We start from the raw sequence: 26,648 nt of genomic DNA on the forward strand, positions 1-26,648 counted from the left end.
CGGCGGGGCCGCGCTTCCGGCGGGCGGCGGTGCCAGGCGGCGGCCGCGGCGGTAGCAGGTACCGGCACCGGCGGGGCGGGCGGGAGATGTGCCCGGGCAGCGCGGCCGGGCCCTTCGTGCAGCACCGGAGCCCGGCGGCCTGTCCCGGTGCTGCCGGGGCGGGGGAGCGGCCCGGCGGCGGGGCTGGGGCTGAGCGGCCCGGGCCCGAACCCCGAGCCCTGAGCCCGGGCGCTGCCGGGCGCGCCCTGTACGAGGGCGGTGCGGCGCAGTTCGCCCGCCGTGAACGCCCGGCGGGGAGAGCGCGGGTAGTGAAGCGCCGCGGGCACCCAGGCGGGGAGAGATGGGGCCGGGAGCCCGCGGGGCGCTGGTCTCTGCTCGGTGCTGGCGGTGCAGGCGCCGCCGGAGCGGGGCCACCGGGCCGTGCTGTTGCCTGGTCCCGTCCCGGCGGGGCTGGGGTGGCTGCCGTCCCCGCAGTGCCCAGCAGCCTGGGCTGGTACACGTCCCACCCCCAGGCAGCTGGCGTGCGCTAGGGGAGCTTGGGGCTTTGTTTTAACAGTGTAAACAGCAAATCTGTGAGTCGTGTAGGTGAGTCTTGGGTCAGGGCTCTCCAAGGAGCTCAGTCGAAGGGAATGGGAGAGAACAGATCTGTGGTGGAGGCGGTGATGATGAAGAGAGGTGCAGGGCCCGCAGGGCTGTGTGTGCCCCGCTGCCTCACTTGCTCACCCTGTGTGACGGGTGGGTCCTGCAGGACACTTGAGAGCAGCCTCTGTACTTTGTGCTGCAGCACCAGAGGGGACACTTGAAGAGCTCAGCGCTTTTGCTCTCAGACCCTGCAGAGAACTACTAACGGGAGGTCGAATGCTAGCCGAGGTGGCCTTCAGCAAATAGATTGGGATGACTGGGGAAGGAAGGTTTCTCAGTTAAAAAGCTGTTACAATAAAGCAGGACTAAAGAGGTTCCCTGAGCAATAGTGTGTCTGTCCTCAGTTATCTGATCACAGTGAGCCAGACACAGCTGGTCTGGCTCCTGACCCTTAGGTTCTTTCAGGGTAGTGATGCTTTCAGTGATGCTCTCAGTGGTATCATCAGTCCTGATGTGAAGGGAGGCTTGAACTGGACTTTTTGGTTGAGTCTTGGTTCTGGAGCTCATTCACTCGAGTACTCCAAAGCTCTGCTGCTGAGTAACTGCTCCCCTTTCTTGCAATGTGCTTGATTTTAACACTATAGCAAAGTACAGGGGACTTGATTGGTGTGTACATAAAAACAGACATTTGTGCAAATGAACCGGAACTGGGAGGAGGTGTGGATGGCAGCAGAGTCTGAAAACTAATTCCAGAACTGGGAATGCTTTGTATCTGACCATTGCTTGTTCATCTGGCACAGAAGAGGTCACTTGGCTTTTGGAATTCTTTGTTGTAAGTACAGGTCCAGGGTGTGGTAATGTATGCATGGACATATTTTGAAGTGTAGAATTCCTTCTGAATTGATAGTATATCTGGAAGAAAACAGGAAAAGGAAACTACCAAGCACATGCAGGTTAAAAATAAGTGGTGGAAAAGTAGTGATACTGAAATTGCAGAAAAAAATAGTTTGCGTGAACAGCAGTTACCAACACGTTCTAGATATAAGTGAACTGTCTCCCCTGGGTAAATTCTGGTGGGATCTCGTATAAGGAATCTCCAGATCAGAATTTGTGTGAAAATTGTATTTTAATGGGCTGAATTTTCTCTCCTTTAGCAGAATATGCTGTTCTCCAGCACCTCTGTTATCAAGAAAGTTAATTTTTATTAGACGGCAAGTGTTCATGTGCAGTATAGGTGCAGAAAATATACTTAAATGCTTGGAAAAAAGGAAACAGTTGGCTCTTTAGAGCCTGGCAGTCAATAAATGCTTCTGACATCAAGTATGATTCTTTAGTTTTTAAATGTTTGACTAGACTTTTTACTTTTTAAAGCTGAGTGTGTAATTTTTCTTACCTTACGATTTGCTATACAGGCTGTACCACTTGCATCTGGTCGTGACACTTATGTAAAACAAGTGCAGTTCTTAAATTGAGTTAAACATGGTGAAATGCTGTGTCTTTCCAAGAGTTAAGGAAGGTTTAGGCAAGAGCACTATCCACTGGGCTCTTTTTCCAGTGTGTAACCTACTAACGACTTCCTTCTTCCACGCGGTGCCACACTAAGATTAACTTTATGCTGTAGGGGAAATCCCCCAGTTTAATAACCAACTCTTCTGCCTCTGATCAGGTGCTGCAAGTTGACTGTGAAGCTAAGTGGTGATCCATGTAGGGAAAAGTGAGGGCACTTGGCATCTTGCCGACCCTATGGCAGTACCATCACTGCTCTGTGGGAGGATTTGAATTTGGTCCCTAAGCGTTTCAGGACCTTGCTTTGGGGATGGGGTTGCTACTGGGCATCCCCAAGAATCTCACAGGAAAGGCAGCTCAATGGATGGCAGCAGCTGAACTTGGGTCGTCTTTCTCCGCCAGGGCTGGGAAATCCCTGGGAGCTGGGAATGCCAAGAGGCTGCCCTGATGGGGCATGGATGCTTCCTCAGCATGGGGTGCTGAGCTTTTGGGGCTGCTGAGCTGTTGTAAGAAATGCTTTAAGCTCACTGAGTCATAGGAGTCAATGCCTGCTGTTACCATAGAAATCAGATCAGCTGCCAGGGGTGGGGAGTCCTTGTCCCTTGGCTCCACTGCTGCGTGGTTCCAGCATGAGCTCACAGTGCAAAGGAACCTGATTTCTTGCTCCTTGTCCCATTGAGATCAGAGAAGGTCAGGCAGCTCTTGCAGCCCTCACTATAGGGCAGGGAATAATTTTGCTTGGGTCTTTGCGCTTGCTGCAGTGGTCAGGCCCTGTGTGTCTGATGTGGTGTCTTGGTGATCCACTGCCAACATATGTCACACTCTTTCATAATTTGGGAAATATTGCATTTGATTAGCAATAGCTCCCAGCCCTTTGGAGCCCCAAAGAGGTGAAAACTGGTTGCAAATGGGTGAGTAGCAGATAGGGGAGGACAGGAAGTAATAAGCTTGGAGTGATTCAAAGGGAAAGGGCAAACACTGAATATCCAATTTCCTGTGCTCACAAAACGCATCCCCAAGCTTGGTCACAAGTACAGACCAGAGCATGGATGTGACACACTTTCAAGTGCTCAGTGTCTCACAGGTTTTGGCCTTTGTGCTCACATCTGGGTAACTGTTGCATTGTTTTCTTTGGATAAAGAGACACATTCAAGCTCTAGAAATGGAGGATGCAAAACATCATTGGCCCCTCTCAGTTCTGCTAAAGAAAATAGCTTTACTCTGAATATACTTTTCACACAAAGGCATTGTGCCTCCTCAGATCATTTTTGAACCCTTTGGTCTCCTCATAATGCAAAATAAGCACAAGCCTGTCTGTGAAACAGTGTTACAGAGACTCTTGCGGGTGTGAGACCTCATTTGGTTTTTCTGCAGTTCCTCTTGGCTTGGTGCCTGTTGACCACTGAATTACTGTCCGTGAGCAATCCAGATCTTCATAGTTGTCCTTTCCAATGTTTCCTTACCTCCAGGATACTGACTTCAGAGGATAACAGCTGTTTCCCCAGGGTTGTCCCTAAGAATTGCAGGTGGTGCTGTATGCTGTACTAGTTCAGTTCCGGCTTTGACACATCTTCTGCGCCAGGTGAGAGTGAGAAATATTTGCAAACAGCAAATGCACTGAGCTTTCTGTTTCTTGGACCCTCTTAATTCTTTGGTCTCCTCAGTATTATGGCATGCTTCGTGAAAAATACTCATTCTAGCACTATGGCTTTAAAAGAAAGAGGTGATTCCTTGCTGCTTACTATCATGCTATCAAGGATTTACTGGATGATGCTGAAAGGAGATGAGGGTTGTGTGTGTATTGTTCTTCATGTCTTACTAACTCAGCCTATGAAATCCTGTTTCAAGAAGCTGTTCACTTCTGTCTTCAGATCCCAGCACACAGAAGCACCCACTTCAGTGTTGTTGAGAGCTCTGTCTCTCCCTTACGAGTAGAAGGAGGGGGAGTGATTCCTGGGAAAGCTTCCAGCACTGGGCCAACTGTGGAAACAGCTGGGCTTTGTGCCAGCCCTTCAGAGGGAGGGGGAGCTCAGAGCTGGTACAGTGAGTGTGTCAGGCAGGGGCTGGTGTAGCCTGTCGCCTTCCTCAGCGTCTTGGTGCTGCTTCTGTTTCAGGAGAGAAACTACTCTTTACAGGGCTGTGGTCAAGCAGAGACTCACTGAGAGGGTTGGTACAGCTTCTAATGGCCTTTTGATAGCAATTGTCGTGAAAGAATCTGACAGATGTCTGTGCTTCTGGCTTGGAGGAGGAGGAGGAGTTCCTGGATGTAAAGATAAGGAAGTATTTGGGGAAAATCAGTGAGAAGAGGAAGAGCCTCTGTAGGGAGGTAAATTTGTGATCTCTGGCTCTCACCTAACAACCTTTGCAGTCCTTGTTCTAGACGCTGCAAAATAAACTGTGGTATTTGGGGACCATGGCTACAGACCCACTCTCGGAGCTTCAGGATGACCTGAACTTGGATGATACCAACCAGTCCCTCAGCCAGCTCAAACTGGCCTCCATAGATGATAAGAACTGGCCAGCAGATGAAACCCCTGCTTTTCCCAAATCAGGTAAGTATCCTGTTTGTTTAGGATCTGGGTTTTGGCCAAAAAGCAGTTATTTGTCCTGTAGCATTGTGGTCACATCTACATATACAGAGAGCCCCAGCTCCATTTAAAAGCTTTATAGACACATTAAACCTGCACCACACCCAAGTGAATCAGCCTTGGTACTGAACAGCACTGAAAAGTGCAGAGCCAGCTGATGTAAATATACTCTTCTCATTTCTGTGCCTGACTACATTTTGGTGCTGACAGTACAGATGAGCTGTAAATCCTTGAGTGTCCTCTGTTACAGTGTCTTGCAGGATAGTTTGGCCTTCCAGACTGGAAGGGTCTCGAACTTCCGTAAGGAGGTGGGGCTGGAGATCTGAATTGTTACTCTGAAATCTTGTGCTATGAACTGCTGCCCAAAGAGGTCAGGGAAATTAGCTCAAGAGTATACAGGATGGCCATCCACTGAGGGACTGTGTTATGATCCTTCTTCTCTAAAAAGCTGTGATGGTGTCCTTACTGTCCTTGGGTTTTGTCTTTGTGAACATTTGTGACATATCTGAACAGTCGTTTGAGAGAGTCTGAGCGATACATATGGACCTCATAGAACTGACAGGACTCTTCTGAAGTCATTGCTGCTCTTGCCCACTCAGAATTTCAAAAGTGGGTTTTCAAGGCGTACAGGTGTTAGTCCCTCCCATGCAGAACTGCCATTTTTTCTCATGCCTCTTATCCCTTTTGTACCCCTCACCGAGGTGCTCCAGATCCTCCTTCTAATTGCTTGTTCCTTGTATTTTGTGCAGAGGACTCCAAAGGCTCCCCTGAGCCCGTCACTCACCTGCAATGGGATGATCCCTACTATGATATTGCCAGGCACCACATTGTGGAAGTAGCAGGTAGGGGTCTTTCTGTTTTCTCCTTTAGATGTCTTTGCAGCTAGGCTGAGGGAGGGCCTTACTAATGGGCTCTGTGGGTATCTGCTGTTTGCCTGGCCCACGTGGCAATGAAGGTGGCACTGTAAAGGGAAGGAGCACCAAACTTCTTGAATGTTTGTGATATTTATAGTTTTTTTTGACCTCAGTTAAACTTGCATTCCTTTTTGGCTTTTGCTGTCTTGATTATATTATTAGCGGGAGTCAGTTTCTTTTGCTGAATTGTTTTAGATGTGGCCCTTGACTATATCCTGAGCACAAATGTGGTTTTTGCATGATAGTGCCACAGAAATTACCTAGTTAAGCAGTATAGCTGTGAGATCCTCAACTGACTGAGTAATCCACAGTAGGTGGCAACTCTTACATCTGAACAGTCAGAGCTTGCCATCCTGTCCAGAAACAGCATGTACAGAAATCTGAAATAGGGGGAATAGGCCCTTGTTTCACTGCAATGAAAGACCTGATCATTCAGGGTCACAAGCATTCGGATTTTCTCTGTTATTGTCTTGTCCATATTATTCTATTTATGCTAACCCCTGGTGATTTACTGCTGGGACCTCCATAAGAAAGAGTTTTGGAGTATTTGTTAGGTTGCTGTGGTAAGCCTGAGAGAAAGGTAAGCCCAGTTTATCTTGTGTTCCTTGTTTAAAAAAACAAAAAAAACCAAAAAAACCCCCACCTTTTCAACCTATTGTGACTTGATTCATACTTTCTCTGTGATTATCTATAGCCACCTCCTACCTCTCCCACTGCCACCTCCTACCCTTCCTATTGGCATTTCTCTGTACCTTGGTCCCTGCCCCACATAGGAGTTTGCAGTGAAGCAGAGGCACAAGCTGGAGTCCTCCTGATTCAGGGTTGTTCTGCAGCAGGTTTGACCACAAAGGGAAGAGTCTCAGGCAGTTTGGTAAGAGAGTTGTCCTGACATTGTTCTTTTCTGGGCAGTTTTCTAGAATGAATTTTCTTTCTCATAATCTCTCATGTTTCATCTTTTGTGGAACAAAATTTTAATGGCAAACTCTAAATTTTGTTGTCTTTTGTCTCCTGCTAAGGTTGATAGGCCAGATGTTTAACATTTGGGCCATTATGTCTTAGATTTGCCACAAGTGCTTTCATTTGCGAATGTGCTACTAACCTACTTTTTCACGGGGCTGGAGTTTCAGGACTGGGATCTGCAGTCTGATCTTTATAGGGCTCTGCACCCTGGTGTCCTTGCTGCTGAAACTGGGAAGGGACAGATGTGTGGAACCCACCATTTCAGTGGTAGAATACTTGGAATGCAAATGGCAGAGGTAACTGGTGTTTCAGGACTGTGGGAATGACTGAGTTGAATGATACTGATGTTTGCTTCAGACAAAATGCTTAGCAGAGAGTTTAGATCAGAGACATTGATAAGACTGGAATGTCAGCCCAAGCCAAGGATATGCTTTGTGTGCTGCCTCCTGACATAAGCCCCTCTTTCTGTGGGATTTCTGTTCCAAGGTAAGATGATTTTTTTTTTTTCAGAAGCTCTCTGAATGGAGAGTGGAGGTGTGTCTGAGTGGCTGTTGGAAAGTAACCATTTGACACCGTCTAGGAGAGGAAATGAAGAATTATCTAGCTTCCTGAAAAGATTTCAGGGTGGTATGGTGGCTGACTGGGAGCTGCGCCTGCATTCTGAAAGGAATCTCTTCCCTGTTGTGGTTTAAATTTGTATTTCTAGTGAGATCTCTGTCCCAGTGTCTCTGCATAGTGCAGAAGCAGCTCTGACAAGCTTTGGTTCTTGGCAGTTGCTGGCCAGTTTTCACCAGTAGCTGATGGATCTGAAAGCATGTGATGGTCCCACACACTGAGTGCGGTGTGATTCCTTTCTTGGCATTGGGAGAGCAAGGAGCACAGCTCCAGAAGGGAGGATTTGCTGTCACATAGTTTTGAGACTTGATGGTCTTTCATCTCCTGGAAGAAGGATTTATGAAGTTGATCAAAGGGCCAGAGTTGTAATCTGGGCTCTGGGGTGGAGCTATTCAGTTTTTTTGGTCAATAAGTAATAATTTTAACTGCTAAGAGAATCAGACAGGGTAGTTTTCTCTGGGCTGTTGTTGGAGGCAAACAATCTGGGAAAATCTGGAAAAATCCTATTAGAAAGAGCCTGGAGAATAAAAATCTCTCTGGACGATTAATATGAAACTGTTTAGATCTGCCTCTGCTGAGAAGTTTTGGTGCTCAGCACCTTCACATACAATGAACAGTGGCCATGCTGAGCCTGAAACAAAATAGCTCCATCCTGGTTCTTTTGTAAATATTACCAAATGTCAGCAAATCAAGGGGAATTTTATCTGTTCTACTGATTTATTAGCTTTCTGTCCCATGTCCTTCCCTGTTCTGCACTTCAGAGCAGAAAACTTATGGCTAACTCTGTTCCTGCCTGCCCTGAAATATATTCTGGGATGATGATGCTATTTTGAGACAAAAGCAAAAGGCTGGTTCCCATCCTCGGGCTGAATTCCATGATCCCAGGGTTATCCTGTGTGGTCAGAAAAGTAATTGTTTCTTGTGGGATGGGTGCATGGTGTTAATAACTTATTGAAAGTGCAGTTTTAATGACAAAAAGTTAGCACACTCATTTTCTAGCTGACCTTAATTTCTGATTCAGTTCAAGGCAGGCTGGATTTGAATATCCTTTAGGCTCTCTGGCCTAAAGAGGGGAAAGAGTACAGAAAAACATTTTGCAGAATATGTTGGGAAATAAGTTTTTGGTTTTGTTTTTCACTTAAAAATAGTGCAGCAGTTTCATGGAGACTCTGTGCGCTATGTTCCTGTGTCTTCTGGGGACTGGGATCTTGCTGGAGGAGGCTGTCCATGGGGAAAGAGCAGGCATGTTGTTGCTGTCCCATGCAGTGGTGTGTTACAGGAAGATGACAGCAAAAGGCATCCAGGCCACGGTTCTGAGGGAGTACTCAGAACTGGAGTATTGTTGGGAATCAGAATATTTTAGTTTTAGGAAACCTGCTTTTGCTTCTTTTCAGTGCTTTTCTGAAGGAAAAAGGTGGTGCTCTGCTGATCCTTTCAGACCTGCCTTAAGGTCTGTGTTTCAGGAGTGTTTTCCTCAGGCTCTGGAGGGGGTCTCTGTCTTCTTAACTCTGAGTGCCTCTTTTTGTGAGCATTGTAGCAGTGAAATTCATCTTTACACGTGGCTGGAACAGAGGAGGTTTGATTTCACTGCACAAATCACTTCTGAAAAGTGTAATTTTTTTCCTTGCTCACATCACAGCATTTGGAGGAAACACAAGCTGTATGGGAAGAGCAGGGCTCATAAACAGCTCTGGCAACGTATTCCTTCCTCATTCTGCTGCCCAGTCTGAAATACTGGTCTCTGTGGTCAATATACAAAGCTATGGCTATGAGGTTCATCAGCATTCCCATTTTACACAATAACTTTGCTTTCTTTTGGGATAAGTAAGCTGGGGCCTAACATGTGAATGGCATATGAATTTCTCACTGCCGTGGGAGGCTGCAAGTTGGTGTATCAGTGTTCAGGAAAGAGGCCTTCACTGTTTACTCCAGCTGTGTAAGTAATCCCTGCCCAGTGATTTCAAAGATTTGCTGAAGCTCAGAGCATATTTCTGCTACTTTTTGTGGGAAATCTGGTGCGTCACACCATTAATTATCAGTCTGCAGGGCTGCCCTCGCAGATAACGTGTGATACTAGTGTGTGTAAGACCTGTGATTGAAATGGGAAAACAAGATGGAGAGCTAGGAGTGTACCTTCTTGCATGTCACTAGATTGAAACTGCAATTTCAGCAGTGAATATATTTTCAATGGTGAATCTGGTACCAAATCTACCCAAAAAACCATTTTGACTGGCTGTTGGCTGCAGGTGCCAAAGCTGTAACTAGTGCTGATGATTTGCTGTTGGTGATTGACATGGGGAGGTAAAATCAATCTTGGAGCAACAGTAGCTGTTGTTTCTGTAGGTAGGCAAAGGTAGAAGTGGCAGACAGAACTTGTATTAAAGGTGTGTTGCAATGTGTCTTTGATGGCTAATGGACTCAGCAAAGGCCCAGTAGTAAAGGATAACAAGGGTCCTTTTCCCTTCCAGTACAGTACATGATTATTGGCTCCATTAATACAGACTGCCTGCATTTCTGCTGCTTTTGGATGTAGTTTCTGGCTTTGACCTTTTGTTTGCTTGTTTGGTTTAAGAACATTTGTATGATACAAAATTATGAGTTGCCTCTGTAGAATTGAGCCCATCCAAAGCAAGCCCAGCTTGTGTACCACATTTTAATGTACAAGATCAAGGGAAGGGAGAGTATCTAAGAAATTTTAAGTTTCTAAGAGAGACTGAGGGAATGGAGAATTTCTTCCTAGAGCCCTGCTCTGGTCAGGCTCTGTCTTGATAGGCCCATGTAGGTCAGTTGAGTATATAGCTGTGAGAGATGGAAAGGGGCTGGGTGTGACAATAAATGCCTTTGTAGATTCCTCCCTGCCCAGAGAAACCTTTTTTTCCCTTTTTTTTCTAATTGGCAGTTTATTTTTTTATTCAGAATCTACTAAACTTTTTTTTTTTTTAAACTGTGGGTGTGTTAAGATATAAATTGTCCCATCTTCAGGTTATTAGTGAAATTTAGCTTCTTGCAAAACAGTCTGTGGGATGTGGTATTCATATGGTATGATGCTGTTCTCTGTACTCTTCTGAAGTTGTTCAGAGGACTTGACATTCAGAATTAACTGCAATTAACCCTTTTAAAAGTGGCAGTAGAGCAGTTGCCATTTTGGTGGCAGGGGAAGTGTAACAGTAAGGGCCAGAAATTTGACTGTGATTGTGAGAATTAGGTACAAATTCAAGAAGGAGATTTGGGAATCAGGGATTGCTGTTATTGGCTCTAACTGTTAGATTAGGTTGCTTTGGAGAGGAGCACTGGGGAAAGATGAAATGGAAGGAGATTGTCTGCTGCAAGACAGCAGGTAAATGCATCCCAGTGCAATCTGGCTAGACTCTGAGACTTTACACTCAAGATTACTTTCTGGGAAAGGGTGCGAAGCTTGGCTTGCTGTAACTTTTTTTCTGTTCCTCCAGACCAGGGTGCACTTGATGGGGCCCAACCAGGTAGGTAGATTTTTTGTGGCATTAACATTCGGTTCTGTAGATCATGGTATTCCTTTAGCATGACCATGGCCTGTAGCTGGACTGTCTCAGGGGAGCCCAAACTTTGCTCAGCCTTAGGCTGCACTGGCATCTTCTCAGGAGTCCAAAGGCTGCACAAAATTGTCGTCTGAGGGCTGCACCTCCTGCTTCGGGCACAGCAGAATCATCTGAGCCAAATTTGGCGTGTGTGGTTTACTTTGGGCACTTTGGGGCTCATGAGTCTTAGTGTAAATCCTGTTCCTCTCCTGTCATGGTGGTGGCCTGCTTGGACCGGTTCAGTTTGAACTCCAGTTTTCCTTGTTATCATGTGTGCTTTGGAAGTTCATAAGATTGCTTCCTATTCCTTCACATGATGTACTGCTGCACTCATGTGCTAAGCAGCTGGCACTTAAACTGGATTCTCCATCTGAAAGCAACTGTTATCTATTTCTTCTCCATTTGGCTGCAGAGATGATGTGTTTTGGTAATTTGTTCACCCGAAGCTCTGCTAGACTGCCCTGTGCTTGCTGAGCATTTGTTAATACTCTCCGGACTTCAGTCCTAAGCCTTAAGAATTTGGCTGCCGGTGCTTTCATGCTTCTCAATGTAGATAAAAACTTCTTTTGGTGTGAAATTCCTTCTGCTAAGACCTTCACACAGTCCATGGAAATGCTGATTCTCACTTCCTCATTATGTGGACTCTTCTCCCACATTTTCTATGTTCTCAAACATTCTCCCATTTTGCATTCTTTAGTTTGACCCTCTAATATACTTTTTTGTCAGTTAAAGCTATATTCACTTGGTAAGGCTTTCTGATTCTGGCAGTGAATTTGGATATTGGGACTATCTAGGTGGAAGATGGCATGTATTAAAATAATTCTACTTTGAGCTCCTTACCTTCTTTTCCTGCAGGGCTAAATCCACTCTGGAATTCAATAGGCAACTAAAATCTACTATACTTAAACATTTCCCAGCTGTGCCATAAGCTTGGCAGGAACCTGAAATTACATGAGACACATTTTTTAGTGACAGTGGCTCTGATAAACATCCTCAGCTTTGTGAAACTTGTGTAGCGAAGTCCCAGAATTCTGTAGTGATGCCCTCTCCTTGACCCTGAACTCTGTTAACTTTGCTGTTTTACCAGTAACACAAGCTTTTGGTGGCAAGTTTTATTCATCTGCATCCTCTCAGCATCAAAGTACCAGGCTATTTGAATCTTTCATTGAGGTGAGCACTCAACTGAGGTTACCTGATGAAGATTGGAGTGAGCAGGGTCTCTGTACAGCAGTTAAGCTGCCTGCAGTCATGGCATAAAGGCTAACGGATATATTTCAGGATATATAACGGATATATTTCTGTTTACCTAGAAATACATAACAGGATTGCAAGCCAGGAATGTATTTTCCGCGTTTGCTGTGCAGATTCATTTAACAGAGTCCTGCCTCAGGACAGTATGGCTATCTTGATTTGAATTTCTGCTGTGACACGTTCTATTGCTGCAGGTGTCAACATGAAGCATTAGCCTCAGTATTTAAACTTTGGCCCTTTTAGGAGTTTGGCCCTGCACTGATGGCTTGGAAAAACAGCAGTGATTTTCCTTGCCCCTTGTCTCAGAAGTGCCCTGGAAATGCTGCTCTTCATGCAAGAGGAAAAACTGATTTGGGGCCTTCAAAACACTATAACAATGTTTAGGAGAATTAGCATGTCCATTAGTGCTACAAGTTAATATCTCTTTAGATGAGCAGCTGTCTTGTCTGGAGAGGCTTTTCATATTGGCTACTGTCTTGCTCTTTGTTGTTAAAAGAAAAATAATCTGCATTGCATCCTACAGAAAGGTAGTTTAATTCCAGTGTGGATTGAAAATATTGCAGAGTTGGGGCGCTCTGTGAATACTAATGGTATATAGTTGCTTCTTTGTTGTTTTGTTGTTAACTATTAAGCATTCCTCATCTGGGAGAGATAGGAGCCTGAGAAGCTGAGTGATTACTTCATGGTCTGTAGTTGTGTTTAATGGAAACTCGAGCTATTTGCAATTGCAAACAAGGGGTGAAAACCTAGATACCTAAGATTAATATTGCAAACAGGAAAGAAATAGTACAAGGGATGGAGCATCTGGGAAAGATCAAACCTGATAAGAGCCTGTTCTGTAGGAGGCAGGGAGGCCACCTGCAGGCAGTTTCCTTCAACAGCCAAGAATGCATGGAATGGGCTTTAGGTTCTTGTTTGTAAACTGGAACAACTGATTGTTCAGCTTTGATGCTGAATTTTGAATTTTGTCATGTCTGGAGGAACCAGACTGGTCAGATATATGTCAAGTGAAAACAAGATTGGCAGTTGGCTGTTTTGAAAGTTTCTCTGTTGACAGGCTGAGCTCAGTGTGATGAAACTGGAGCAAAACCCAGAACTCTGTAGTGGGCATGCTGGTTCCTTTGTAGGTCTCATGCATAAATTCATTCTGATTTGGAATGCAAAACAGGCCACTCCTTTTTCAGTCATCCAGGGGACTATAGATTATCTTTTGATGTACTTGATCCTGGAAATTGTCCAGGGGAAACATGCCATCTCCCCTTTGGCAAATCATGGATTGTCTGTTTATTCTTTACCAGCAATCTCAGACCTTTTCACCAAGGCTATATAAGGAACAAAATTCTTGACTTTGCATAGGCCCTGCCATAAGCTTTAATGCAATTCCAGAGAAAGTTGTTTAAGCTATGTGATTCCTGACTTGTGACTTGTCAGGTCTGGAAATCAGTGCCCAGGAGCCTGAGATGAGTGTGTGGCCACCCACAACGTGGCATGAACATGGTGCTGTACTGAATGGTACAAAGGCCTGCCTTGATCAAGCTTGCAGTCTGCTTCTGGCCCTCAGACCATCCACTCTGGCGTGAAATGCAGCCTCTCAGTTAACTGAAGATAGCACCTGTTCTGAATTTAGCATAGAGCTGTGATCTGTAAAGATCTTTTGTCTTTCTGACCATTCTCTTTCATCACTATAAAACTCAACAGATTCTCAAATGCTACTGTCTTCTTGGTGCTCTGTGCAGGCAGAACCCTTTGTCCTCCAGATAGACATACGAGTTGCTCAAGACCAATGGGAAGAGTCACAATGTGCCATATTCCTTGCCCAGGACTTTGTATCCTGCACTTAGTTTTATAGACAACTTAAGTACGTTAGACCCGGCCCTAAAGCTCATAGCAAGCTACCAAGAACCTCTGGGCTAGGCAGAGAGTGGGCTACCATGGGATATGCAATGTGATGTTGGTCTTGTGGCCTGGCTGTGACTGTATCTGGTTGTTCCAGATGAGCCTTGCATCACTCTCTCCTAGTCCTGCATTCTGGGTCATGCGTCCTCCCTAATTGCCCCTTATCTCCGCATGTGTATGTCAATGTGATGGCCTATGCCACCCTTTTCCTGATCTGTACCTAGTGCTGCCTCAGTGTCCTTAGCTTTTGTAGAATTTCTGGCTTGTGTGCATCAGTAAATTCTGTCTCTTGTGTTGTCTGGTGAGTGACTTGAACATGGGACTTGTGAGGAGAAAATAAAAGTGAACAAGTAACAAGAGAATCTGTTCTTCTGGCCAAGATGGGGGTAAAAGAGGGTTAGCGGCATCTTAATGTCATGGCTGGTATGTGTGAGTTCTCTGGCTGCAATTTGCAGCACCAAATGCTCACCTGTTACTAACAGGCAGTGTTCCCAGAAATAAGATTTGCTGTTCCGAGATCTTAGTTGCTCAATGGCAAGTGTAGCCAAGCAGTAGTTGAGGGCCAGAGCCCATGCAAAGGTAAGAAAATGGCTGCATGCTCTGAATATTGTAAATTCACATGGGGAAATGATTTATTTTGAGAGGAATGATGTATTGAAGATCTGGCCTGCATAAATATCGATCCTTGCTGCTTTTCTGTGCTGTGGTCTGTATGAGATAGTTGTGCCGTAGGGGAGGAAGGAGCGTGTTGTTGAGTATAACCTCAATAGCCTCTTCCACTGTTCCACTCTCTTTCTGTTTGACAAGAAAACACAGCTTTCAGAGCAGGGTGAGTAGCTAAAGAGATGGGATGACTTTAGTCTTTAACCCTTCACTCTAAAGGAACCAGTTCATCTCCATTGCTGCTAAAAAGCAAGTCATCCTTGTAGAAATGGATTGGGTGTTGTGTCTGGGAGAGAATCAGACTTTCCCTCAAACTCTGTATGCTATTACTTATCTAAATTTCTAATTCCCTGAGCATGTTCGCTAAGCTTGGCCATGCACATCTGCTTGGGTTTTGTTCATGGGACCAAGATCTCTGCTGTCAGAAGTCCACTGATGTTTAAGACTTGCTTTGGGGAAAACTTGGCTTGTTGTCTGAAGCCTCAAGTGGTGGCTGGGAGTGTCCTCCCTGAGATGAGAGTGCTTAATTTGGCTCCAGTGTAATGGGGGCTGTTTTCTGCTTGTCTTTTACAAAGAATGCTTTGTTGTGCCGCACTTCGCAGCTCCTTCTGGCTCAGGCTGGGAAAATATCTCTGTGGATGGAAAAATCTAGGAAGCAATGAAGAGTTTACTTTACAATCCCCTTGGAGAATCCAGCAGCCCTATTTGGTCCATCTGTAGAAGAGGCTTATGATGATGCTTGTTCCTCATCTCTAGGATGTGACTGGGACTGCTCTTTCTCTAGGAATTTCTTGGTTTCCGGAGTATGAAATGGCTTGTATTTTGCGTGCAGGACTAAGCTTCAGGTGAAGCAAGAAACAGATGCACCAGACTCTAAGCAGTTAATCTAGGACTATGTGCAGGATGGAAGGAGTGGTTATTGTGGCTGTGAGGGGCAGTTTTCCCTGTGCCTCCCTGGATATGTGCATCAGGAGCAGTGCCCAGGGACAGTTTTGCAGGTTTAATGCTCTGAGCACTCTGCTTTGTACTTGCCTCCATCTCTATGTGCCCCGAGGTATCCTGGCTTCCAGTGTTTTTCTCCTTTCAGGGCTGGAGCAGGGATTCTGTTCTCCATTCTCACTGTTGACTTGCCTGGCCCTTGGTGTTCAGGTTTCTGCTTCCATACTAGTCCCATGTAACTGCTGAAAATCAGGTTTTAGCTTTGCTGGCAGCTGTGGCAAACCAGCCTTCTGCCTTGTTATGGTGGTTTCTCATTCTTTCTTTACCCCTTGCTGCCAAGACCATAATGCAGTCCCTAAACTCCGTGTAATCTCTGGCATTTCATCTGCAGGTGATGACAAATATGGAAGAAAAGTAGTTTTGTTCAGTGCCTGCCGGATGCCCCCAAGTCATCAGCTAGATCACGTGAAACTGCTGGCGTGAGTACTGTCTTAAGTAGGCTGCTGTTAACTTCTTAAACCTGACCTAATTCTTAGGTGCTGGATTCTTGGGGCCAGGTCTATCAGCAGTAGCTTCTTTAGCTGGATATGTCTTCCCCTGTGCTTACCTCCATTGCTGGGGATGCAAATCCTCTATTACGGCACACAGCAATGAGTCCCAAAGGAAAAACCTTTCTGTAGCAGAGCACGAAGTGAGTTCAGCGGTTGTCTCTTCTCAGGTACCTGAAATTCACACTGGACCAGTATGTGGAGAGTGATTACACACTGGTGTACCTGCACCATGGCCTGACCAGTGAGAACAAGCCATCCCTGAGCTGGCTGCGGGATGCCTACAGGGAATTTGATCGCAAGTGAGTAAGGCTGCAGCAAGCAAGGATATAATGTGCTGTTCTGTAGCCTAACATAGGTGATCTTCCCCAGGCTCCCTGTGTAACTTGGTGATCTTAATTCACTATCACTTAATCCCCTGCTTATAGAGGTGGATTGTTGTTCAATGCAGGCTGAATCATGGGATAAAAAGCTCCTTCTGTAGTTACATCCTTTAGGCCAACAGGCAAGCAGCAAAACCAGGGCCTGGTGCAAGTGCGTCAGCTCCATGGTGTAATTGTTGCTTCCTGGTGAGGCTGCTCGTGCTTTTTGGTGAATCTTGGAATACAGTAGAGCATGCCCTCAGGCTGCTGAGTGGCCTGACGCAGCTACAAAGCGTGGGAGAGCAGAGGCCATGGGTGCTGGGGAGTGGTGAGGCTCAGTGCAAAAGGAATGGAGCAGCCAGGATGCCTTAATCTTGTGGAAAGGTTGGTTCCTCTGCTTAAAGTGCAGCTCATCGTTACTGGGCTTCTCTTGGCAGGTACAAGAAGAACATCAAAGCCTTGTATATTGTGCACCCAACCATGTTCATCAAGACCCTGCTGATTCTCTTTAAGCCTCTGATCAGGTAGGAAGCATTATAGGAGGCTCACCCATATCCTCGCTCTATGGGGGAACAATGGAGCATTCTCAGTTGGGCACAAGATGAGCCCAGGCTGCCAAGCCTATCCTGGAGTCTCTCACCTTATGCTATCTCCTCCTGTTTCTGAGCTCAGAATTATTCAGACACCAGAAGTACCACTTCAGGAACCTCTACAGGGTTTGCAGCTCTGTGCTGCTCCTTTTCTATCCAGCCAAGTAGAAGTAAAAGGTCAGGCTCTGCTAGTAATGGAAAAGGAAGTGAGAACATCAGTCCAAATTACATTTAATTGATTGTGTTGCTGACTTTGTAACTCTGTAAAATAATTGAGACCAAAACTTTCTCAAGGCTACTCTTCTGAACATAGGAAGAAGAAATCCAGAGTTTTAAGAAGTCTGCTGCTGCTAGGGCCCCTAATGTGACTTGGAAAGTCTTAGCATCTCCTGGTAAAATAGGTGGAGTTGGAGAGCTGTGTGAGTGATATCTCTGCTGCTTGGCCATACCTGCCCCTTTGCCCCATTGATGTCCCTTGCAGACCCCTGCTCTCCTTTCCTCTAAAAAATCAGTTCTGTTACTGGATTTCCTGATTCCTCACATACCTACCTTTCTCTTGTTTTTCAGCTTTAAATTTGGACGAAAGATTTTTTATGTGAATTACCTTAATGAGCTGGAGGAGTATGTGAAGCTGGAACAGTTGGGAATCCCAAGCCAAGTGCTGAAGTGAGAATACTGCCTGTCTCCCACTTGCTTTGGGCTCTGTGAGAAGGAACTTTTCTGGAGGAGTGGCAAGAGGAGGAAGAGATTGTTTCACTCAGGCAGTGGTTTTGGAAGGAGTGGTGACAAATTGCTTTCAAGACTGTTGTTTCTCTCCATGCTCCTTCCTGTGTGTCCTTGGCCCCAGTGCCCAGTTCTGTCTTTGGGTTAAAAATCCTCCTCCAGTGGAGCACCAATCCTGCCTCTCCCACTTACCCCTTGGGGACTTTCTGCAAGATGCTGACTTTAACACTGACCTGGAGCTCATGGTGTGCATCTGCTGTGTCTGGACACCTGCTTAGCTCACTCCGCACAGTTCAGCTTGTCTTTGGGGCTTCCCAGAGTTGCCATAATCTCAGTCCTACCGGATTGATTCCCTGTCCCATACATACATTCACATTTGTCTCATCACAACCAGTGCTATCCTGGCCTCCTGCCCATGCTGTCATCCTCAGCTCCTCCAACTCTTGATTTAGGATAGCTACTCCTTTCTTCCTGCTTTTTTTCTGGCAACCAGATGTTTGTTCTTATGCTCCAGAGGTGCCTGTCCTGTTTTTGCATAGGTAGAATCAATCATACTAGGCTGGAGCATTTACCAGTGGGTGTGCAGTACTGGGTTCATGCACTTTCTGGGAGGTGGAGTGGCTTTTTTACTAGTCTGTGTTTTGCTACAGATATGATGAATACCTGAGATCCCTGCAGAAACCTTTACAAGTGCCCCAGAAGCCAACACCCCCACGCCCACCGCTGCCAAACCAGCAGTTTGGAGTCTCACTCCAGCAGTGAGTATCTGTGTTGGACTGTGTTGCTTTTGCCCTGCCTTGCTTGATGAGAGGTCACTGTATTTATAACAGAACAGCAACAAAAATGGCTGTGAAATTTTTTGCAGTTCAGACTTCCTACAAAACTTTAATCATTTTCCTGAGGAACTCCATGCTCATGTCCAGATCCTGACTGACTCAGTTCAGTTCCACCCGCTTGATCCTCAGGTTAGATTGTTTCTGCAGCTAAGGGTCACTAAGGGAAGAGCAAAATAAGGGCCATGGGGACAGCTTTATGGCACTAGAAACTTCCTTTTAAGGATAGCAAGTCTGTAGGAGGCTGATGGAGGTGTGTTTAGGACTGTGCTGTTTTGATTGAGCAGTACTGCAGATCTGTTTCCTAATTTTTTTCCACATCTGTTTTAAAAGCACTTCTATTCACCCTTGTACTGAATCCCACTCCCCATTCCTGCACGATGACACAGGCAAACACAGGCACTGGCAAGGGTTAGTGATACTGAGTAAGTGTTGAAGGTATTTTTAACTTTGAGTGTGATTTTGCCTCCCCGAGGAATGAGGAGGAGCCAGTACTGTGTAGCCAGACAGAACCTCCGAGGCAATCTGGGAACACATTACCCAGCTTCAATACATTTCCAAATGGTGTTTCCCAAGATGCTGTGTGCCTGAGCTTGTTAGTAGCCTCAGAAGGGGGAACAGCTCCATGCTATTGAGTGGCCTGAACAATCGAATGTAAGGGTGGCAGCGAACGCCTTGGCATCACTAGGTTTTCCGTGACAGCCATCATGTTGATAAATTTTCTGTCACAGGAGTAGGGTGGCTAAAATTATTTCTCTCATGTCACCTGCTTTCTGCCCTTGCTCCTATGGGGAAGGAAAAAAGAAGCTTAACCCTTTTCACCTGATTCATAACTAGCAGCCTTACCTTCTGGGAAACCCTTTGCCCTGGCACCTAGAGGCTATAATTTTTACAGGAGATAGAAAAATGTTCCTGTGGTCTAGTAATGAGCTCATACTTGCTCCACTGAATGATGTAGCATGATGAGTGAAGAGGATAGAAGGCTGAATAATGACTGAACCAAGGACTGGGATAGCAAGATCCTATGTGGTACAGCTTGTGTGGGCAACTTCAAGACTTGGGGGCTGCATGCAGGGTGCAGAGGACCAGTCATATGTAACCTTTTGTCTCTTGCCACAGTCTCAGGGAGAAGAGCCCTGATCAGTCTCCTGTTCCTCTGGTGGTCAGAGACACTATTGCTCATTTGCAGGAGCATGGTAAGTGTTTGGGGAAAGCTGCAGCCCCTCTCAGTTCCATGTCAGTGACCTCTCCTCCACCCAAGCTCTCGTCAAGAATGTGGTAAGATAAAGAAGAACAGCAGTCTAGAATAAAGTGTAAAGCCTGAACTAGGTGAGTTAGCCTTCAAGAGAGATTGTGCAGGGCTTAGGAGACCTCTTTCTTCCAGGAGTCCATACTCCCACTTGTATAAGAGTAGCAAAATGCTCCTTGTATCTTCTGTCTGGTAGTGGAAGCAGAAAGAATTGCTATACTCTAAGAAACGGACATGTTGACATCTGCCTGAATGCCCCACAGCATGGATTTATAATTGTTAAGGCCAGCATTTTTGAGACTTTCACATGGCTGATCTTTCTCACTTCACAGCTCTTGCTACAGAGGGAATTTTCCGGAGATCAGCAAATACACAGGTTGTCAAGGAGGTCCAGCAAAAATACAACATGGGTAAGTGCCCAAACGCATCAGAGCCCCTCTCATTCCCTAACTACTACTGTCCAGCTGGAACTGTGTTGGAACTAGTCCATCATGGATCTACTTCTTCTTTGATAGGTCTGTAGGCGAGGCCTCATCTTAGGGTATCTCCTGAGTTGCAAGGGAGAAGCATCTGATACTTCTGCTGTGTGGAAAGCATATTCTTTCCCACTCATGTTCCTTTACTGTCCTTTTTTTATTCCTGAAAGTTTCCCTGTTTCTTGGGGTGGCTATACCATCCTAGTAGTCTGGTTATACTGGAGGGACTGAAGATGACCAGGAAGAAATTTGATCATGTTTCATTTGGTGACTCCTAAAGATGTAGTGCTGGATTCAGCAATGCCTTGCATATGACTTTGGGATACATTTTTCCACTCTGCTAGAAGACACAGTACTTCGGTTTTCTGTGTTCTTTAAAATACTCCTTCCGTAGTTCTGGACTCTGACCAGCATGTCCCATCATTTGATGGAGGTCCTGCTTTTTCCATTGGGCACTGAGTCTCTGCTCTACTTTCTCAGGTGTGCCTGTAGATTTCCAGCAGTATGAAGATGTCCATCTCCCTGCTGTGATTCTCAAGACTTTCTTGAGGGAGCTACCTGAGCCCCTTCTCACTTTTGGCCTCTACAGCCATGTTGTCAGCTTCCAGAGTGAGTTGTAACAAGTGTGCTATTCCCTGAATGTTGTGCTGGCTAAGGGCAAAGATATCTTCGGGGGGCATGCTTGGGATACCCTGTGATTGCAAACAAGGCTTTTATCAGGATGAGTACTGAGGATTCCTCATGGACCTGCTTGTCCTGTCTCTCTTGATTTTTAGGTGTGGAGGAGGTCAATCGTGTGGATGTTGTTCGCAGAACACTCCAGACTTTGCCAGAAGAAAACTACCAAGTGCTCCGTTTACTGATAGCCTTCCTGGTGCAGGTGAGCTATTCCAAAAGTGAACAATTATATACTAGTTCAGTTGCCAGTGCATTGCATCAGCTTTTTGACAGCCTGCTCTCTCTTTTCCTCTGAGAGGAAAAGCTAGGGAATTGCCTTTCTTTACCTTACATTCTTCTTATACAAAGATCAAGAATGATCATGATGAACTAGCCTAAGCAGTTGCTTCTCATAATGCTGAGAGGTGCAGGCAGGCCTTAAGCCCAAGAGGTGCAGTGTGGTCTGTACCAGGGAGGCTGAAAGCTCCCCAGGGTGGAGGTAGAACTGCAAGATTCCTGAGTAAAAAAGGGGTCTCAGATCTGCCTTACAGAACTTTCTGCTGTCAAGGAAGGCACTGCAAGGCTGTTCTAGCAAGAGGGAAGATCATGACTTCGACTTGCGGAGATATTGGCTGACAGTGCTCTCGGTCCTGTTGTTATAATATGGCCTGGTCAGCTTTTCTCCTCTCATTTGCCCTGGGAGTCTGTCAGCTCTGGCTTTGGGGAGAGTAGAGGGCAGCTGCTGGGCTGTAGGATTCACAATGGTCTCTTTCCTTCTCACATAGGTCTCTGCTCACAGTGACAGAAACAAGATGACAAATGCCAACCTGGCAGTTGTGTTTGGCCCAAATCTGCTGTGGGCCAAAGATGTAGCCATCACTCTAAAAGCCATCAACCCCATCAATACCTTTACCAAATTCCTGCTGGACCACCAGAAGGAGCTGTTTGAGGATGCAGAGGCCTGAATCCAGGCCAGCCCACACCAGCACACTGTGCCCACCTTCCCCCTTCTTTATCTTGGAGCTGTGACCAAGCTGCCTCCAGTACAAAGGGACCGTTGATTCTCTGGGTGATGAGCAGAGTGAGGGCTGTGGAGATGATGGTGAAAGTGTGCAAGTAAGTGTGCAGGAGACCTACAGCTCTGATGAGCAGGGGAGCTGGTCTCCCAGCTGCTGAGAGTGGAGTCGTAACCCACCTGTGCAGCTCCTCCAGGGCTCATCACCAGTCTGCTGCCCTATCAGATGATCTGCCTTCCTTTCTTCCTTCCCTTACATGCAGTTTTTCTGCCCTCCTGGTCCCTTCCTCAGCAAAGGTCTTTTTTGTTCAAGCTCCCCATAGCCCCAGCTCACCTCCCTTGCCTCAGCTGGGCTGTCTGGGCTAGGGCAGGCTTGCTGGGTTTTGTGACAGAGACATTGTTACTGCGAGTGCCATCTCTCAGCACTGAATGTGCATCCTGCCTTTCACCAGAGGCACCTAAAGCAGGGAAGGGAGCCAGCAGTCCTTGTGCTTCAGGTAGCAGCATGTCCTACACTTGCAAACACCACTCTGTACCCCCAGCTTTTGGCAGGCAAGTGAAGAACAGGTTCACAGCAATGGGCTTTATTACCTGTCAGACTCCAAAACAATGAAGGTGAATTTAGCCCAAAGCCCAACCTCGCTGGGGTCACCCACTCCAGATACTATTCAGTGTTTGCTGGTGTAGTGGATAATATGCCTCCCATAGTTACCCAGCTCAGGCGTGTTTGTCCTTCCAGCAGCAATTCCAGCCTGGCTGTGTGGAGGTGCTGGCTAGGGCCCTTTGACAGCTGGTGAGTCTGAATGGCAGGGAGCAAGTGCCCTGGTGGCCTGTCCCAGCAGCAGCACAAGGCCTCTTCTCCCTCTGGCTTGTGTATCTGTGCTGACTGGCATGGACCACCTTGAGATGTATTTTTGAGCAGAACTTTCCCCAGCACAATGTAACAAGAGAGCATGTCTTGAGGGAAGGTCTGGGGACTGGGGCCAGCTCTCACCCTGGAGTGCACCAGGCCTGGATTATGAACTTCTGCCCAGGTGCTGAGCACTCACGTGCCAAAGCTGTGAGGGAACAGCTATTCCATGCCAAGGGCCTTTGCCCTATCTCCTCGGTTCATACCTTCCATCCTACCATGAAAGCCTGGTCAGATGCATCCTGTATGCCCTTGGCACAGCTGGAGAGATCGGGTAGCCCACAAGGCAGGCTCAGAGTGGGGTGGTCCCGGCACCATCCCAGAGCAGCTGCAATACTGTTACGGCATCGCCGTTGGTTTTGGGTTGCAGCACTGCTGTTATCTGAGCTAAAAGAGATCCCTCTCCTTAGCCTGAGTCTCTCAGGGTTTTAGGAGGGAGCTTCTAGCCTTACTTCACTGGTGTGATGTATCTTTATATCGTGTGCCCTGCATGCCTGGGCCAGCCCTCCCTGCTGCATCTGGCCTCAGGGACAAATCTTTTGGACCAAGCAGAACTGGTTTTTAAAAAGCTACTGGATGCTAAATAGAATTTGCTTTTTCATAATATTTTAGCCTGCTTATAAATACTAACCAAAGGTTGGTGCCCCTGTTGTAATCAAAATAAGTGACATCTGTCACAGGAATTATGAAGATTGTTCTTTTTGCTAAGCTCTGGAATGGGAATGGGTGCAAACATAGGCAGCTCTGCAAGGCAGCACAGGTCCAGCCAGCTGTCTTGGAGGAGGCACACCAACGTGTGGGTGGGAACAGTGAGGAAGAAACTGAGCATTACTAAGACTAGAGCAAGAGATGTTCGAGGATAGGACTGGATCTGATCTGTTATAGATACTGGGAGATTTTGCCCTAAGGATGCTACAAGGCTGCTGACTTCAAGTCTCTCTCTTCCAAGAGTAGGAGCCTTCCTTGTTTGGCCAGGATATGAATTGTTTCATTCTGAACAATTCACAGCAGTAACCAAATAAATGTTTTGGAGGTAGAGATAATCTGCTCCTAATCCACCTGTGGTCTCTCCTACAGTAAATTAGCACAGCTGACATGCTGTGGAGGAGTAATCTCTTGGGATGGACAGTGTGGAAAGAGGTGTACTTGCCCCAGTGTTTAAGGGGCAAGGCTGCAGAGGTTGAGGGAGCCCAGTTCAGCCCCTCTTTCCCTGCAGGCACCCTGCTCTGGGTAGGCTTTGGTATGGGGAGAGGGAGATTTGGTGCTCTGACTGTATCGGCAGCTGATGCTGGCCTCACCTCCATCTCCCTATGGGAAAGGCAAACCCAGCTAACTTCCCCTGCAACCAACAAGCCCAAGCTCAGCAACTTGGAATCAAAGTGCCTGTGTGCTGGGGCATAAGGCCTTGACCCTATGCGCTCCCTGAGGAAGGTGGCACGTTCCAGCCCTGCAGAGTAGCAAGGACTGTTCCCTGCCTAGTAGCCAGGGGAGCAGTCCTGGAGTAGCTCCCGCCCAGAGGGAGAGCAGGGATTGCTGCTAGTGTCTGAGTTCTGGCTGGAGTTTAATGGTTTATTTTGGGGGTTTTTTTGATTTTTTTTTTTAGTGAATTCTTGAAATAACATTTCCTTTTTTAGCAAAATAGAGACTGGTGTATCCCCTGCAGGCAGGGATAAAAGCCTGCTCCAGTTCAGTGCCTGGTGGGAGCAGATTTGGAGAGTGTTCAGGAACTGCTACTGCTCATGGTGGGAAAGTGCTTGCAAATCCTGGAAGGGACACAGTGTAAATATCCCCTTTCCTCTGCTGCTCCTTGTGCTGGAGTTGCTGAGGGCTCTGGAGCAGGCACAGTAACCAGAGTTGCTTTTGCTTCTGCAATCTGTTCTCCTGAATGCCTTGTATTGAAATATCCCTCCTGTGACTTGAGCAAGGAACTGGCCTGGGCCTGCCTACAGCCTGTGCTGGGTGGGTGGTCACCAGAGCCTGCACCTGCCAAGGCCAGGGGCTTAAATTCCCTCCCCACCTGGTCAGCCTCCTCACACAGGCAGGGTGCTGGCTGGGCTGGGCTTCTCTGCCTTGTATAGGTGGGAGGCAGTATCTGATTAGGTGCTGGTCTGTGTTGGTTTTCTCCTTGCTGTAAGCTGCCCTAGGGTCTCCTCCCTGGCTCTTTCAGGTTAGCTATTAGCCGTTTCTCCCTGTGGGGGTATTTGTTCTGCATCAAACTTCTGCTTTTAGCACCTAGAACATTCCCCCTTGCTAAGCCTCCTGCTGTCTTAATGGCCTCTGATCCCTCCTTGGCCCAAGCTATGTACTGGCACCAGAGCTTTTTGGTGGTCCAGGGGGTCGGGGGCCGTCTGGATGCCTTGTGGCAATGTTTGCTAACTAGAGAGAGAGCTGAGGGCCAGTTTGGTCCCAGTTTCCTCTTTATGCACAGGGGCTCCTGTGCAAAATTTTTGGCTTTGCTTTTGTTGCTGATGTTCCCTGCCTTCTTTTTTGTTAATGTTCGTCAGGTGCAGGCCTGGGGTTTTCACAGTTCACACTGTTTATATTCTGCTAATCTGCACCAATCTTATATTTCACAGTTTGCACTTTTTGTATTTCAATAAAAATCAAAATGTAATCCCAGATCCAGGTGTGTCTGTCACGTGGCAGCAGCTGTGGCACATCTACAAGAAAGAGAAGTAAGGCTGGCTATGCTGCCAGCCACAACCATGCTGATAGGGAGGAAAGAGAGTATGAAATGCCTCCTATGTGAGTAACTCTGGGAAGAAATACTAGTTTGCAGGAGCCTCAGGCTGGAAACAGAGTTCAAACAAAATGAATTATTATAAAGTTGGCTCTTTCCTGAACAGGGCTGCGCTTCCATGTTACCGTCTCCCTGTCATGATGAACAGTCTGCCTAGGATTGCCCTTTCCAAGAGGCAGACCCAGCAGTTGCACAGGTTGTGGTATCACCAGGTGCCAAGTGGGAGCCACCTGCAGGCTTTAGTCAGGATTAGCTGGCTAAGTTTATCCTATGGCCAGGTAATATGTGCAGCACAGGTCTGCACCTTCTCATCTCAGTATACGTAGATTACTAACTCCTCAATGTACAACAGTCTGGTTAGGACCACTGCACTCCTCCCCTTGATCACATACAGTTAACTGTCTTTTCCTAGACTCTCTAATTTGCTGGTAAATTGACATCAGTAAGCTTTTTTGTTAGAAGCCAAGAATTAGGAGTAGAATGGAGAGGACTGAAGCTAAAAGCATCAGCATCGGGCAGTAGCCTGAGCCCTGGCTACTGGCCTTGTCAGGATGATGTGTTAATCCTGATGTCAACTCTTGCATTTCTAAAAATGTGCTGCTTTTCAGCTTTTATTGTTGATAAACCATCCAATTAAGGGCTTCCCTGTGTTGCCAGTTCTTGTTCTGCATGTTGAGATTGGCCCCTGTAAATGGGGCCTTGGGGGTTAATATGCTGACTACACAGCGAGATCACAAACCTCCTGTGAGTGCACCAGTTGGTCCAGTTTCTGGGCTTGGTCACAGTGACCTGCCTGTCACTGTGCTGTAGCAACATCTGCTCTGGCCTCCAGCTGTAGAGCAGGTGCATCTGTCCCTGACAGGGATCTGACATTGGCAGGACCTATGCTAAGTGCAGTCACGTGGGCAGTACTGAACACAGTGTAAACACCACTGCAACTGGACATGTTTTCATGAGTAGCTGCCCTGTGGCCTTATGGATATTATTCTGAGAACATTTTTCTTTTTATAGTAACATACAACAGGCTCATAAGGGGAGGGCATTTAATTGTTCCTGACTTTGGTGATTAATCCTACT

At 46.6% G+C, this 26,648-nt stretch overlaps 1 protein-coding gene across 4 annotated transcripts; it reads left to right on the plus strand.

The window, feature by feature from the left end:
* The first annotated feature begins 10 nt into the window (after positions 1 to 10).
* Positions 11 to 25,450, plus strand: ARHGAP1 (Rho GTPase activating protein 1). Of its 4 annotated transcripts, none has more exons than XM_027705747.1 (15): positions 11 to 58; positions 3,558 to 3,670; positions 4,457 to 4,640; positions 5,426 to 5,518; positions 10,615 to 10,644; positions 15,860 to 15,947; positions 16,187 to 16,318; positions 16,816 to 16,902; positions 17,536 to 17,634; positions 18,342 to 18,449; positions 19,644 to 19,720; positions 20,106 to 20,183; positions 20,730 to 20,858; positions 21,026 to 21,129; positions 21,692 to 25,450. In XM_027705747.1, the coding sequence occupies exons 3-15, from the start codon at positions 4,502 to 4,504 to the stop codon at positions 21,869 to 21,871; spliced, it is 1,344 nt and encodes a 447-aa protein (XP_027561548.1). In that variant the 5' UTR covers positions 11 to 58; positions 3,558 to 3,670; positions 4,457 to 4,501; the 3' UTR covers positions 21,872 to 25,450. The 4 variants fall into 4 exon arrangements, with proteins under 4 accessions (XP_027561548.1, XP_027561557.1, XP_027561573.1 ...); XM_027705756.1 differs by having other exon boundaries at positions 4,469 to 4,640; XM_027705772.1 differs by lacking the exon at positions 10,615 to 10,644.
* Positions 25,451 to 26,648: the final 1,198 nt, after the last annotated feature.

The sequence above is a fragment of the Neopelma chrysocephalum genome, unplaced genomic scaffold, assembly GCF_003984885.1.
Source record: "Neopelma chrysocephalum unplaced genomic scaffold, ASM398488v2 Primary Assembly neopelma1_24, whole genome shotgun sequence".
Taxonomy (NCBI): Eukaryota; Metazoa; Chordata; class Aves; order Passeriformes; family Pipridae; genus Neopelma; species Neopelma chrysocephalum.

What these genes read in the sequence shown, in the direction of transcription:
- ARHGAP1 (XM_027705747.1), top strand. Translation starts at nt 4,502, where the DNA reads ATGGCTACAGACCCACTCTCGGAGCTTCAGGATGACCTGAACTTGGAT. An exon ending in ATCCCAAGCCAAGTGCTGAA is followed by an intron (nt 17,635 to 18,341) that starts GTGAGAATACTG and finishes GTTTTGCTACAG; the next exon opens with ATATGATGAATACCTGAGAT. An exon ending in TTTGGAGTCTCACTCCAGCA is followed by an intron (nt 18,450 to 19,643) that starts GTGAGTATCTGT and finishes CTCTTGCCACAG; the next exon opens with TCTCAGGGAGAAGAGCCCTG.